Raw genomic sequence first — 16,032 nt, 5'->3', positions numbered from 1 at the left:
CTCCCACCACGTTCCAGGTACAGGCTTCCATGCCAGACTCACTCATCCCTAGGAAGAGGTCAAACCCACTTTGCAGAAGTAGAGCAGAATGCTCACATGACCTGCCCTAGGGCAGGGCCAGAAACAGCCAGGGTCCATCTGAAGCTGGAAACACTTCAACTACCCCCAAGTGTTTCTCTAACCCTTGCTTAGATACTCCCAGCAGCGGGGAACTACCCTCTGTAGCTGTCTCCAGGGTTCCCTAGGCTCATTTCTCAGCATTGTTGGAGCCTCCAGTTTCCATGGCCTTAGGTTCCAACACATCTCCTTCCCGACCACCCTCCAAGGCCATAGTACCTCCAGGAATTGAGCGCTGACTTTGAAATCAGGCCCAGTGACGCCCTGCTCCCGTGCCCGCCGCTTGCGTTCCTCGATGCCCCTGAAGAGGTGTGCAATGGCCCTTGGGATGATGCCCTGTTCCTCTTCTGATGTCACTGTGTCAAAGCCGGTGCCCATAGTGTATGTCTTCCCAGCCCCTGTCTGCAAGGGCAAAGACAGAGAGCACGTGGTGACCAGTGTCCTCTGGGGAACCAGCAAGCCTTGGCTTGGGCTCTTACCCATTACCTCCAGTCAAGTTGCCCCCTTTCAAACCCAGAGTCATACCCTACAGAATTCTCTGCTGAAAGCCCTGCCTCGGCTAACCAGCCATACACTCATAACTCAGACGCCAGACAAAATTGCACAACTGGGCCTTAACTGATTGCTCTCTGCTGGGCCTTTCCCCCCACTAGGTGGGGGGAGGGGAGACTGAGGTCAAAATGGCCACTGGTTGGGGCAGGGGTGGCTTACCTGTCCATAGGCCAGCACTGTGGCGTTATAGCCCTCAAAGCAGCCTTCGATGAGCTTGCTCACACAGGTTGAATAGATCTGCTCCTGCCAGGTGTCCAGGTCAAAGACAAAGTCATAGGTAAAGGCCTTGTCCTTCCCCAGCAGGACCTGGGGCTCCCCAGGGGTGACGGAGGTACAGATGTGACAGCCTTCAATCTTCTCCTTCGACAGCTGGGGTCTGATCCTGCACAGGGTGGAAAGAGCAGCTCGGTGAAGGCGACAGGCCCTCCTCTCGCATTACCAGCCATGTTTCTCCCAACCCCACAAGCCAGGAAAGGAAGCAAGGCTGGGAGCCCCAGGGAACACCTTCAGTAATGCATGAGTATCACCCAAACCAGCAGTTGCTAACATTGATTGAATGCTTGGTACTCTGAATGTATGTTTAGTATGTTCTATATAAATGAACTCATGTGTTTTTCATTGTGAACCAGCGAGGGATCTACTGATTTGCCTGATTGCCCGTGGTACAACATTGGATCAGTCATCGAGACATTCTCAGCCTCTGTCTCAATGACTGACCCAAGGCTGTACAACAGAGAGTGAAGGGGTCAAACCTGGGTGAAGGCGCCCCCTGCCTCCAGGGGCCTGGAAGTCAGTATCCCTCTTGCAAGATGACAGCTGGCCCATTCTGGAGAGATAAAGCTTAGGGACAAGGCTGGGGAGAGGGGGACAGGCCAGGAGGCTCCGTACAACTCTGGATCACATCCCTCTGGGCCAGAGTCAGGTTGGGAAGAAGGCCAAGCACCTCTGCTGAGACCTGTGCAGGCTGCAAGGGTCTTCAGGGCAGCAGCCATCTCCCGAGGTGCCGGGGCCTAGTGGTACTCTTGGACACAAGTTCTGGTTCTTTCAGGAGTTGAGGGGCCAGACCAAACACAATCAGGGCAGCCTAGGTCAAGTGCAAAGTACCCTGTCAAGGCAATGAGAAGGGACACTGAGCCAGCTGCATGGTAGGCCAACATCCCAAATTCTGGCTCAGGAGGGATTCCCATTTAGAGGGAGAGGTGGCACCAGTACTGAGCGGGGAGCTAGCCATTGGCAGAACTGTCTCCATCCAGCCTCCCCTCACTTCCTTTTCTAAGCTGCATCACCATGATGAGGTCCCCATGGCAACCAAGCCTGAGTCAGTAAGCATGCGCATGCAAGGACTGGCAGAAAGCACCCTTCAGATATCCTAGAGCAAGAGTGGGGGTAAGCTCTACTGCCATGGGTTCACACAGTGGCCCTACCGACGGGCTGTACACTTACAATGAACTGCTTGTCAGGCCCCTCTCCCTACACCAACATTTACCAGGAGAAGAAAGGAACAAGAGGGGCCAGGCCAGCACCCACTCACGGCCCAGAGGTGCCTAGCTACAGAGCCCAGGCCTCCAAGTCATCATCTTGTCCTTGTCCCAGATGCCCCAACCCCCAGGGACCCACTCAGAGCTATCAGCTGGGTAAGGAGCTCCCAAGCCTATGGCTGCTCTCCACTGTGGATGAGTGGATTGGGGCGGGGCAGGTGTGGGAGGGGGGTCAGAGGGGAGTGGGCACTCAGGCAAGTCTCTACCCATATGTGGGAGTCAGTCTGGCTTTCCTCAGAAGTATTTTCTTTGAGGTATAAAATGTCACTTTAGTGAGTGGCTCTCTCCAGAAAGAAATGGAAGCCCAAAGAAGTCCCCACCTTACATAACTGTTAAGAGCCATACCAAGATGAGAGCCCAGCTGCCCAGCCTCTTACCTACTCACTGAAACTGGGTTCTGACAGAAAGGACAAAATTGATGCTTATATGTTCACTGCGGACCTCCAGACCAGAACCCTGCCTCCTCACCACTGCCCCAGACGTTGGGGCCAGCAGGCTCCGCCTACCTTGACTTCTACTTCTGCCCTAACCACTGTGACTGACACACACAGAGCTCACTGCCTGCAGGGCAAGGTCTATGAACTGACACGTCTTAACTCTTGACCATACAACCCAGGAGGTCATTACCAGTGCCCTACGGACAGACAAGAAACCCAATGGTGTCATTCCGAGTCACAGACAGTGAGGAGCCATTCCAAGCCAGGCAGGCTGAATGTACTTGCCCTTCCACAGCCCTGTAGTAGGGCTGGGAGAGTGGAGGGAAGCCTCAGACACCCCAGGAAAGCAGGGACGGCTGTAGAGGGTGAGGCATGGCATGGCATAGAAACGGGAGCTTTGGCTCCGTCCTGGGCCTGTGAAGCTAAGACTGGATGCTTCCTCCCAGGCACAGGGGTGCTCTTCGGTGAACTGAAGACACATTGCGGGAGCCTTTGAGGACCCTCCAACCGTGTAGACGAGTATGAGTTCCTGAGATACCCTCCCTACCACGTGGCAGCCTGTGATGGGATTTCTGGATCCAGTTCAAATACCATTTAATTACTGAAGGCAGATGGCAATGCCGGCGATTGGAGAAGATTGAATCAACATCCCTGGAGACAGAGGGAGCAGGCCTGCGTCAGAGGCCTCCCAAGGTCTTCAGTAGCCAGCCGCCAGAGCATCCAAGGGCATGGCAAAGAAGAGTGGGGAGGAGAGCCGTCTGGGAGCATGTACATAGGGTCAACGGGGGCTTTAGGTGCCAAGAGTTGTGGGGTCTCTCTGGGGTTCTGTTTTTGGCCCAGCACATCTTGATATGAGGGGTTCTGTATCAGAGAGCCATCTAGCCTCTTGCTAGCCTATTCAAAACATCAGGATGCAATTTGTGAGGTTTGCCCAGGGAAGTGAAATAAATAGGAGACAGGACATAGGCCCTGGGTGAGTCACTAATTCTCAGAACAACTGATCTGGAAGAGGGCAACTGTGTCAGTCTTATGGATAACAAGCGGCTGCAGGAGCAAGCAAAGAATGAAGATCTCACAGAGGCCTTCCCGCGTGTGGGTAGCGGACTAGCCAGCACCCACTACTCCCTTACCTTGGAGGTTTACAAACTAGGGTATCATCCCCACTTCCTAGCAGGAACCATGGCTCAGTCACTCAGGTAGAAGACAAGAAGGCTGGCATTCAGCCTCTGCCCAGGCTGAAACCACAGGTGCTCCCCTACCTCCCTCGCTGCTTTCTTTCCCCCACATTGCTAGAAACTTCCTCCCTCCTGCCACTGTCAGAGCTGGATAGAGCATGTGCACTCCGGCAGCACCAACCAGGGAACTGGGCTGCCCTGCCCTCAAGGGCACACGGTCCTGTGACAGCTGAGCTCATCTTCGGTGCCTGGTAGAGATTTTGAACCCTCAGCCCAATAGGTCAGAGACAGGAGACTTTGTCCTGCCTCTACCCTCTCATGGTCTAAGCCTCAGCCTGCACTTGGATTATCTAGGTTTCTCAGTTTTAGCTTTTATTTTTTTTAGATTTATTTGTTTATTATCTATATAGTGTTCTGCCTGAATGTATGCCCGTATGCCAGAGAGGGGACCTGATCTCATTCTGTATGTTTGTGAGTTACCATGTGGATGCGGGGAATTGAACTCAGGACCTCTGGAAGAGCAGTCAGTACTCTTAACCTTTGAGCCATCTCTCCAGCATCAGTTTTAGCTTTTTAAGAACTGCATCACCCTCCCCTCCAATAGCCTCTTCCATTGGTCCCACCCTGGATGATGTCACTTCTGCGGGTTGCTCTCAAAGTGGCAGTGATCTATGGAAGGAGAAGTTTCTCTTTATAGCTGGGGAGGAGGGGCACAGATGGCAATCACTCAAAGCTGAATTCTTCCCAGTGGCGTGGAAGGAGAGGTCGGGGGTCAATTGCCAGGTTCTTCCAAGTGTACCATGGTCCCTGTGAGCTACCAAGCAGGCCAGCACTAGCAAGAGGCAAGTGGGGGCATGCATCTTAAGCACAGAACATGAGAAGGCAAGAAAGACTCAGCTGATCAAGACGGACTATCTGATGGTCTGGATATACCACGCCTAGGTATATTCCAGAAGGAATCAAAGACAGGAGACCACCATGCCAACACACCCATGTTTACTACAGATCTTTTCAGAATGGCCAAGTTGTGGGATGAGCCTAGGTGCTTATCAGGGCTTATCACTGGCTAAAGAAAATGTACATATACACAATGAAATACTATTCAGCCAGTAGGAAGAATGAAATCATGACATTTGCAGAAAATGGACTAGAGAGCCTCTTGCTAAGTTGGGCCAAGAAAACTCTAATCATGTTTTCTCTATAGATGTAGTACTTGAACTTAAAAATAAGACTTGAAGAGAAAAGAATGAGAGTCTAGCCGAATTCAGGAAGAAACTTCAAAGAATAAGAAGATTCAAAGTACATGAGACAAATACATGAGAAAGGCATATTGAAACCCATCACTGTATGATTGGAATATATCCTAAAATAGAAAATCTGGGAATGGAAAAATGCGACATTTAAAACAATTAAATTGGCATACTATGTATGACCTGCAGACCAGTTTCCTATTATCAATAAAAGCTCTCAGCCTAAAAATCCTGTGACATTTCTGCCAGGGACAGACAGTGTGAATCTCACAGCAGACCATCCCTCTATCCTTTTCTTCTCCCTGTAGAGAAGGAGGGCCCTGGGGCCCTCTCCGAAAGCCCTCCCACCCCCGCCGCCGCCGCCCCGGAATCTCCCAGAACAGAGCCGGCCTATTCGCCATTTGGCAAATGGCAGGCAGGGCAGGGCAGCCAAGGCTTTTCAGAGGCAGGATCTGGCACCGCGGCTGAGGTCGCCGTGCTTCCTCTGCTCAGAAACAAGCAGTGGCTGGCGTGATGTGGGCGACTGTCCCCACCCCCGCAGCGCTGAGCGGCAGCAGAGAGACTTAACGGCGGGGACAAAGGCGGCGAGCTGGAGCCCAGGGCTGAGGGAAGAGCTGAGCTCAGCGGTTCCAGGGCTCTTCGGGAGCAGGACAGGGCGGAAGCAAAGGGCAGAGGACACGGCAGGGGACAGGCCAGGGGATGCTGAGGGGCTGCCAAGGGCAAAACACACTCTCTGCAGAGGGTAATAACTGAGTGCATCCGGGCACATGTCTGGGACCCCACACCCAACCCCAAAGTTTAGAAGAAGAATCACCTCACGGCCTCTAATGACGTTACACAAAGTCAGCCAATGCCCCTCCTGGAAGCTCCGCCCAGTTATTGGGCTCCTAGAGGTTGGCTGGGCTTTGAAACTAGTCCCACCCACTCAGCTAGTGGCTAGGTGTCCCCAGAGTTCCTAACCTACTCTCTCCCCAAGGCTTCAGCAGAGGCTTCCAAGGGTGCAGCTTTTTACACTTAAAAAGACTTTTCACTGATGAGAAATAACAGGTGACATAAACTAACCAAGAGCTATTCCGGGTTCAGAAGTTTAAATGAAAAGAAAATAACATTTATGTTTGTGTGTGTGTGCATGTATGCATGTGTGCAGGTGCATGAATGGCAGGTGCACACGTGAAGGCCAGAGGACGTCCATTGGAGTCTTTATTTCTTCCACTGTGGGGATGCTGGGGACTGAACTTACGTTATTGGACTTGGCAACAAGCACTTTTACAGGCTGAGCTATCTCTCTGGTCCTCGGAAGCTTTTAAAGATGATGGTGAGGGGTTGGAGAGGCACTAGCTGCTGTTCCAGAGGAGCCGGGTTCGATTCCCAGCACCCGCATGGCAGCTCACAACTGTCTGTAACTCCAGTGCCAGGGGACTTGACACCTTCATATCAATGTACATAAAATAAAATTAAATAAAGATGATGATGACTCTGATCCCTGATGGCCTTTTTTTTTGTGGGGACATTACCTGGAACCTATTTCACCAAGTACTAAACTTCAGTTAAGGACTCCCACCTCGCTAGCTACAAGACGAGATGTCACCAGTCACTCCTACATGGTGGTCACAGAATGTCGTTCAACTCATGGTGGGCTATTCTGTCCTCTCTATCCTGTCCCCTAGCTCAAGGTCATTTGGCTAATAAGAAACAAGGCTGCCTTTTCCACAGAGTTTGGGCAAATTAGCTTACATACACTCTCACGTGTAAGATCTGCACCTGAGGAACTTCTGAACAGAGACACTCTCTCCCCAGACCTACCCCCAAGGCTTTCAGAACCAGAGACCTGGACTAGAGTTCCTCTCAGACGGCCAAAATAATCAACATGCTGGATCCTTCTGAAGGAGTTCCACGGACTAAAAGCAAATCTGTCTTGTTATAATGAGGCCTTTCTAGATTATTGAAAAGGAGCCCTTGGGGGCTAGTGGGGGGGGACTCCAGAGGGACATAAAGGAGCCTATCACCCAGTCTCTGACTGTGCTTTAGTCAAGCTTGATTGACACCAAAGGCAGTTTAGGCCCACTGGCTCCCTCCTCATGCCCAGCCTGACTCCTCACGCCTAGCTCCAACCACGGGTGGCAGGGCGGAGTGGTGGCCCAGCTGCCGGCTTGTCATGTATGTGTTTGGCTCACGTATGCCAGGGAAAGGAAAGGGAAGGGACTCAGAGGGGCCTCGTGGTCTCCAGTCTGCCCTTCACACAGAGTCACTAGGCTGTGCTCTGTGACCTGCCAAGGGCCAGCTCTTCCTTAGCAGTGACTGGGCAAGATCAAAGGGGAACTTAGCTGCAGCCGGAGGGATTTAGATAAGCTAGCAAAAAGAACTTCCTGCCTATAGAGATTGTTAAATCCTGGAAAAGCAAGCCTGAGGGAATCATGTCTTAGGGGCAGCAGCCTAGATGCTTTTCCCAGCTTCTCCCACCCCTTAGCCTCCTCTCAGGACAGTCCTGAACATCTAGCAGAACCTAGGTGCCAGGAGCACTTCTGCACATGAACACGGGCAATGTGTTGGGACAACACTGCGAAGCAGGGGACACATGAAACTCCGAAGGTGACATTTCACCAGCTCCGAGTCCTACAGTCTATAATGATGCACGTGAAACTCAAAGCAGCCTTGTCCGTGCCCAATCCTGCTGCAGTCACCAGGCCAGCCCTAGGCAGGGCCAGAGGGGTCAGGCTGGAGGAAAATGATCCCTATAGAATCCCTGCTGATCCCACCAGCAGCTGCCTGCCTTCCTGCCTGCGACAAGGAAAGCATTTACCGCTTTGTAGCTAAGGAGACTGAGCTAGGACCATTTGTAGAAAGCAGGCCTCCTTCGTCCTCTGTAGCCCCCCCCCACTCCCAACACACACACACACACACACACACACACCTCTCCTAGGCAGCCTGGCAACCTGCCAGCTCTGGGGAAGACTGCTAGAAACAAAATCCTTGCTCTCTCAGGGGAGTCTGGCTTTCAGACGCTCAGGGGCTTTTAGCTGACTTAGCCTAGAGAAAGCATCTTCCCACCGGGGCTAGTCTTCTCTCCATCAGGGTGGCAAGACCTAATTCAGGATGCTGACTCTTTCGTAGAGGGAGGGAAAACCCAGCACTACTAGGGGCAGAGTCACCAAGACCCCATGAGAAACAGTAGATATCACTGTTTGCCTTTGGGAACCTCCCCTGGCTTTTCATAGTCAACTCGAGTCCTCCTGTGGCAGTCCTTGGGGGAACAGACTGGGCTGGCTCTGCACCCCAAACAAGACGGCTTTGTATTGTGGGGTCAAAGGGCATGGGTTTATAAGACCCTGGTAGACTTGGTGAAAAGGGTCAGTCAACACTCTCTGCCTGACTTCTGCTTCTGAGATCACAGAGAGGGGGCATGACACCCCAAAGACTCCTTAGGAGGCACTGGGGTGTCTAGGGCTCCGACCCTACTCCCTCTCCTCCAAAGAGCATGTCCTTAACTTTACCCTTTCAGTCCATCCTAGAGTCCTGGCCACTGAGTTCTGAGTCACACCCAGAGGTAAACAGGGGAGGATACCTGCTCTGAGACACCCGGGAGAGCCGTGTTGTCCATGACCTCAGCCTCAGAGTCACACCCCAGAAGAACCAAAAGGCAGGCAGGCCTAGAAGCAGCAAGCCACAAGTGAGAGGTGTCAGAAGCCAGAGAGCAGGAGGCTGGGAGAAGGCTAGCCCCTGTCTGGGGGAGGTACCCCCACCTGGGATTGGCCAGCCAAGCTGCCAGGCTGTGATCAGCACCAGGCGCTTCCTGAGACAGGTCTCCTCTGTCTTTGGAGCCTGTGGAAAGGGCAAGCCCAAGTCAGGGAAGTGCCACTCAGCTGTGTTTCTCTGTCCCACTCCCATCCTTGGGCATCTGGTAGGGGTTTTCCATGACCTCCCAAGAGACAGGAGGCATTGCAGCATCAGGCTTAGCCCAGATCCTGAGCTGTGCCGGCATCTGCATCTGGTGGGGGGCAGCTCAGTAGGGGCTGGGCCCAGGGGACACTCCCCAGCTGAGGAATGCCAAGCAACAGGCAGCTGGCTGGCTGGAGGAGAGGGCTGTGAGCCCCGCCCCCCCTCCCGCCTCTGGCCCTGTTGCCATTCCCTATTACAAATCTGTAGGCAGCTGGCTCTCTGATAGGATGCACCTCACTGAAATAGGTCAGCTTGGCCTAAAGAAAGGACAGGCAGCCTGCCCCACTGCCATGCTACCAAGGTAAACAGGCGAGAATGCAGGGACAGGGACCATAACATGCCCTCCTTCCCATACCATAGACAAGCTGGAGGTCAGAGAAGAGTCCACTCGAGACCAGGACGGAGCAGCCATTAGGCCACCACCTGCCCATGGTTGCACGGTCCCTCGGAGTGCCCCCACCCCACGCAAATCTTCTCAGCTAAAGCAGCTGATTGGCAGTTAGCTCCAGCTGTTCCAAGGTAGAGGCTTTCCTCAATGCCTAGGGACTGGATGGTTACCCTACAGAGGTTCTCAACCTATGGGTCACGACCCCAAAAAGACCATCATCAGAAAACACAGGTATTTACATTATGATTCATAGAAGCAGGAAGACTACAGTTATGAAGTAGGAATGAAAATGATTTTATGGTTGGGGGTCACCATGACTGTATTAGGTTACAGCGTTAGGAAGGTTGAGAACCTCTGCTAGAACTTCCTTGCCTGGAGAGTGACGTGGTGGCTCAGGCAAGAGACAGCCTCAGGGACCCAAGAAGAGGAGAACAGAAGCTTCTGGAACGCAAAAGAAGGCAGCAGGGATTCGGGAGCTCAGGCCATGGTGGTGACAGGCAGCTATGCCCAGCAACCGCTAAGGCAAATTTGGAGCGATTCACCCTTGCCGCACATCTGCTCAGCATGGTGTGTATTTCCCACATCCCCTTTCACCACAACAAGGCAGGGCTGTGAAGCTTCTGAAGAAACTGAAGCCAGAGAGCACAGCACTCAGCGGGACGGAGAAGCGAGTTGGGGCAGACTAGGGACGTCATGTAAGCATGTACTTGCAAAGGAGAGTGGGCAGAGCTCAGATCCAGTCTTCCCCACCCCTGCTCCCCTCTGGGGCTCCTGTAAGCAGCATCAATTCTTTGGTCACCTGAGCAGGACAGCACAGGCACAGTGCCCAGCGCCGAGCAAAAATTTAAGCAATTATGGTGTTCAGTCACGGCCCCATGTCCACTAGAGCATACTTCTGCTTAAAAGAAAATGAATAGATGTAAATAAATTCATTTTTACTAAACAGATTATTATCACTTAAACTAAGAACCACCTCTTAAGGACACTGAGGGATTTTTGTTTAAACATTTTACTCGTCTTCAGGGTACCAGGAGTCTTCCTGTATCTCAGTCACTGCAAGGGTATTGCGCCTCCTCCTTCACCCTAAGCACTTTTCCACACAAGGCGCAGACCAGAGTGAGCCAAGCGTTCCTAGTCCACAGTGGCTAAAGATGAGGTCCAGAGAAGAGCGAAGGGGCTGCGTGACCCACCCAACCACCTGGTAGACAATTACATAAGCTAGGCCCTTTGCCCCCAGAACTATAAGAGTAAGGATGTCAGGCTTGGGTCGCCCGGGTGGATTCCCTGGCCCCAGCCCCACCCCACCTCTGCTGTTTTCAAATGCTAAGATCCAATCAAGCAGGCAGGCTGGGTAGTGGAGGGGGCCGATTTCCGGGGCCTGCGGTTGCTACACTCCACTTCCTTGTGGTGACAGAAGTACTGTTTTTGAAACAGGAGGCCACTACCAAGCTCCTCAGGTCTCCACACAGCCCATAGAGGGCCCAGTTCCCCAGATCTACAAATTAGGCAGCATGGGGCATGGCACTGAATGGCACTGCTTAGCTTTGGGACCCTGAAGGCACCCCACGTGTAAGGACCCCACAACTTCTTCTGTCTTTACTCTCCCAGCCGCCTGACCAAGCCTTGATTAAAAATTTAGGCAGCCGTTGACTAAGATTTCAGAGACGCCTAATACTTGGGAAGTAGCAGCAGTAAGAAGTCCCAGAGAGGGGTAGGGGTGGAGTCTACCACTGCCCGCTGGGTCCCTCAGTAGCCTTAAGGGCCGGTTGTGGGGCTAGCCAAGGCACCTCCCCCTCCCCAGCACACTAAAGGAAGGAAGCTGAGCTGAGACCGTCAAAGATAAGGGGAAGGGGCTAGGCAATACCAAGGACTCTCCTTAGGGTGCGGCCCAGAGCTGGGGGCTTAAATGAATTTACCATGTGACTTGGTTTCCATCCCCAATTTAACTATGTCAACTTGCATTTCTTTGGCTGCTCCCCCTTGCTTATGCCTCTGTTTTTGCAGCATGGTGCTTACAGTTCCGCCTCCTCCCTCTCTGACGTCACTGCTTACCCTTCTCCTCCCCCACCCTCACCCCAGGTAAAGACCTTTAGAGAACAGGGATTAATGGCTAAAAGGATCACAGGCAGATGGAGGGAGTCTCCAGCGTGAGGTTGACTAGCCTGGATTCAGGGCACACGTGTCTGACTCCAACTAGCAGGGGAGACCACAGTGTGAGGATCTGGGGGCTGCTCACACCTGGCCCCCTTCCCCACATCTTCAAAGTTCCCTCTCTGACTCTAGGAGTCCGGGCCTCCAAGCAGCACTTTGTACTTAGGCAGCTCCAACCCAGTTACAAGCCAAGAGCTCCAGGGTCCCCTTTTAACATCCCAGGGCCTCTCTTTCCCCAACACACTCCTGGTCAACCCTTGCTGACCAGGTCTTGCTTGCTCCCAAGGCCAGATCCCACACGTGATTTTCATGGGAATTTACAAAGATGAGGAAGGACTTCCGGGAAGTCAGAAAGAGCTGGCTTTGCCAGCAGCTGCTAGGAAACTTACGGTAGTGGCTAGGTCTAGGCAATCCCACATCTTTGCTCCTTCTCACAAATGTGCCCAAACTGGACTGTAGCCCCAAACCCAGTCCCTTCACGGACACCAGTGATTTCTGAAGGTGGGACGTAAAAAGAGATCCTAAACCACGGAGAATTCCCCCTAAAGCACATCACTGGCACCTTCTGCTCCCTTTCCCAGCCCAGTCCCACCCTCAGCTCTCTGATTAGAACCTGGGTCCTGTCCAGGCATTGTCTGCCTTGAAGGGCCAGCTGCCCATGGAGGTCCAGCGTGTGCCGGGCTGGCTGGTCAAGAGCCAGAGGGTAGATGATGAGTGGGTGGAGTTCTCACCTTCCTGGAACCCTCGGAAAGGCTAACTGTGGTCAGTTGCCCCACAACTTCATCTACACAGGTGACCCCAGCTGGGAAAAGCATCCCAAAGACCCGGGTGCAGAGGGCAGGCACCATCAAGGTCCCAGGAACCTCCTGATGGTGGTCGTGGGAAGGGAACACTAGCTTCTCCCTGACTCTCTACACTGGTGCCCATGCCCCTGGGCTCTTGAAGTAGGAACTCCTTATTTTACCATGCCAGGCCCAGACTGGGGAGTCTAAATCGAGGGGGTAAGGCCTTTGTTTGGCCCTCTCCTGCAAAATGGAGTCTAAAGGAAAGCCCCCACGGATAGCGCACCCCACCTCCTGCCCTGTCAGTTCTGGTTCATACTGGTTGAGAGTTAGGGTACCGTTTTTTTTATGGTGGGTAGCTCGCCTCTCCCCGGCTGCAGTAAATGCCATATTTACGTGTCTCACTCCCACCCCCACCATGCGCTTCCCTCGACCTCCAGGGGTCTCCGCTGCAAAGTCAGCCTCAGTAGCAGCCTGGCTCCGCCCCACCAGCCCACCAGGCACCTGCAGGGCTCCTCTTTGTCTCAGGCTGTTCGGTGCCAGGACGAGAGTGCACAAGTGATGGTCTAAGTGCTGTAGGAGACGCTGGACCGGAGGTCCTCCACCTCCCTCCCTCAGACCCGGAGCTATACGCTGACCCAGTGCCTTCTCTCTGGGTTGCACAGAGTTGGTCAGGCGGCTGGAGGCACCTGCTCTAAATGAAGCAGGAAGAGGGAACCTAATCTATCGCTTTCTCTGATCTTGTCTAGGAGCAGCTTCCCAGGATCCCTGGAATCTGGGTCATCTCTAACCCCGGGGATCTGGAGATGGGTCTCAGAGACCCACCCTAGGCTTTGACTACTCCCTTGTCCCATTCTTCAAGACTGGAACAGAGACGTGTGCTCCTCTGGACATGCCTGAGTTGGTGACCAGCTCCTACATCGGCACTCTCTCAGTATGTCCTCAAAGAGAAGACCCCAGAACCAAATCAAGGGAGCTGGTGAGCAGCATCTCCACCCAGCACAAAGAACACAGATGGTTCAACTTTGTAGCATTTCCTGCCCCTGCACCTGTGTGCAAAGGGACCCACTCAGTCACAGTCCTTCCCCCTAATGTCTGCCCGATCACTTCTAGTACCTGCAGGCATTGGAAATGGCACTCCAGATAAACCTGGGGGCCCTCCCCCTTCTCAGTGTCACCTATGTGCCTGCTGTGGACGTAGCATTCGGGTCGTGCCACCCCTTTCACCCCTTGGGGTAGTCCCTCAGATACACCTTTCCCTCCCTCCCCTAGCTCCATCTCCTTTTGGGGCAGGACCAGCAGGGTTCTCTCTCCAAAAGCCATTGGCACCCTGTGGAAGGCCGAGGCACCATTCCAACCCTTTCATGGGTCCCACAACCGATCTTTGTCTGTAGTACCCGCTCCCAGGATGGTGAGCTGGATCAAGAGCAGAGAACTAGCTAACTAGGGTAGATGGGGGGAGGGGGGAATTCCCTCCTATACCCCAGAATGAGACAGCAGCCTCATGGGGAGGCGAAGAGGAAACACACAGACGCTCCGGCCTGGGCCAGAGCTGGGTGTGAAATACCGGATTTCCTTGTTTATTCGATTTTCTGATCATTAAGGGCTCCCAAGAGGGGCCAGAAATTACCACCCAAACAAAGCCACCCTCCATCAGTCCGCAGGGCCGCCGCTCCCCTGAGGCAGCCGGGCCAGCGCGCGTCGGCCCCTCCTCCTGGACTGCGGGCTCCAGATCGAGCGGTGCCCGCGCCCCCCGCCCCGAGTCCACGCGAGACAAAGCCCGAGCCCCCCTCCTCGCACGCCCCTTCACCGCCATCGGCGCTCACCTGACGGCCACTTTGACGCAGCAGTCGCCCTGGCCAGCCATGGTCCTCTGGCACTAGGGTCTGGGCGCGGATCAGGGGTGGGGGTCCGGGGGCCACTGCTCCAGGCAGCGGCTGCGGCTGCAGGAGGCGGAGGCACGGACACTGCTAGCGAAAGCGACCTCGCAGGCTGGAGGTGACATGCTCGCAGGAGGCGGCGAGGGGCTCACCCGCGGCCGGCCCCACGGGGCTGGTCCCGCGCGTCTCCTCCAGCCATCGCGCGGCGGCGCTGAGCTGGCTGACAGCGGGCGGGTGAGACCCGCAGCTCCCTACAGCGCGGCACACGCGCGCACACACCTCCCACCCTGGCCGCCACCTCCCGCCGCAGCGCGAACAAAGGGGGCGGGGGCCGAGCCGCTCCAGGACCCACCCCCAACCCCTCAGAGCCGCACAGGGCTCCGCCCCTCCCTGGAGCCGCCAATAGAAGGTCCCAACGAGCAGCAGAGGCGGGACTTGAGACTTTAAAGGGACCTCTTGGCTCGCGTCCACCGGGTTGCTGGGAGGGGCTGGTAGGATTGCAGGGCTTGGGGGTGAAGGCGGGAGTGCCGTGATGTACTCGTCCTGGAACTTGACCATTCGGGAACCTCGGCCCTTGAATTCGTGGTACCTCAGCCTCATTGGCACCTTCCTTTCCTAAATGGGGAACGGGACTCAAAGAGGAGCAGCCCAAGGTCATACAGCGAATCTGTGGCTTGGAGTGGGTAAGAACCCTGGCCTCCGGGCAGTGTGCTGCACCTCTGAGCGTCCCACAGTGATTAGCAACTCGCCATTTGAAAAAACCAGGAAAGTATCCCTTCTGCATTTATTCCCGTAAATTCGTCAACCTTTATTGAAGGGGATTCTTGTTTATGTCTTAGTAAATTTCCCCAACTCCACGCTGCAACATCTTAAAAGCCCATCTTTTGCTTTGATTGCTGGCCAGCTCAGACTCTCTCTGCTAGACTAGGGTCCCATTGGCCTTTATGACCCACAGATGACCCATTGGGCCTGGTTCACACTCTGCTTTGTGACCGTGGGGGCAGAGGGTCAATGTGGGAGGCCAGAGCTGCCTAGGAAGTGGTAGGAACAAAAAGGCTCTTTAACTCTAGATACCTGGATGAGGCTGGATGGCAAAGAAGGTGGGAAGGGAAGGTGAAGGCCAGCAGCCAAAAACACAAAGTTACATAAAAGACAGGGGGCAGCCCTGGAGACTTTAACACCAGGCCTTGAGAGAGGAGAGGAGGCTGTGATGTTCCCTTTCCAGTTCACCTCCCCTCCCTCTGAGCCCCACTTCTCCCTGCCCCCCAACTCTCAACATTAGGGCCATTCACAGGGCCCCTCACCAGCTGCCCTCCCTTCCCTGGCTTCACCCAGCTCCCTCCTCTGGAAAAGGCCCAAGAGGAGGACCCAGCTGCAGCTGAAGATGTGGATGGAGACCTCTGGGGGAGGGGAGACAGGGGAGCCTGGCTCCAGAGCTTCTTGCATCAGCCTCAGATGATGAAATCGCCTCAGAGATTTTGGCAAGGGTGTGGGTTAGGGTCTCAAAGATCCAGTTCTTGGTGCCATCACACACACACACACACACACACACACACACACACCCGTCCCCCCACATCATCTGTGATTGCTCTGCCCAGGAACCCAGATCCCTGCTTGGAATAATTTTAAAGGGAAATCTCAAAGTTCTGTCACGATATTGTTTTTACTCTCTGAGCAAACAGGAGGCAAGCCATGCCCCAGAGTGGCGGGGGTGGTCTGGATAAGGGGTCCTGGTGGGATCCTGCATATTCATATCTGCATCCGAAGCCAGTGAACCACATGTCTTAGAACAAGAGGCCAGCAGGGCATTGAGGCATTGAGACCTC

The 16,032-nt window shown here is 54.1% G+C and overlaps 1 protein-coding gene across 8 annotated transcripts in view; it reads right to left on the bottom strand.

Annotated features, from left to right (window-relative positions):
* Kif21b (kinesin family member 21B) overlaps positions 1–14,457 on the bottom strand; it is a 47,680-nt gene extending 33,223 nt beyond the window's left edge. For 4 of the 8 annotated variants that reach the window (XM_075988088.1, XM_075988092.1, XM_075988090.1 and 1 more), the window contains exons 1-3: positions 14,153–14,457; positions 829–1,051; positions 337–519 (exon numbers count right to left, since the gene is read on the bottom strand). In XM_075988088.1, coding sequence (XP_075844203.1) covers positions 337–519; positions 829–1,051; positions 14,153–14,193 — 447 coding nt within the window. In that variant the 5' untranslated portion in view covers positions 14,194–14,457. The remainder of the gene's footprint in view (positions 1–336; positions 520–828; positions 1,052–14,152) is intronic. The other 4 variants (XM_075988093.1, XM_075988091.1, XM_075988095.1 and 1 more) reach the window with 2 other exon arrangements.
* Positions 14,458–16,032: the final 1,575 nt, after the last annotated feature.

This window comes from Microtus pennsylvanicus, chromosome 10 (assembly GCF_037038515.1).
Source record: "Microtus pennsylvanicus isolate mMicPen1 chromosome 10, mMicPen1.hap1, whole genome shotgun sequence".
NCBI classification, from domain to species: Eukaryota; Metazoa; Chordata; class Mammalia; order Rodentia; family Cricetidae; genus Microtus; species Microtus pennsylvanicus.
Note: the sequence above shows the minus strand (reverse complement) of the source record. Positions and strands in the feature narration are given on the sequence as shown.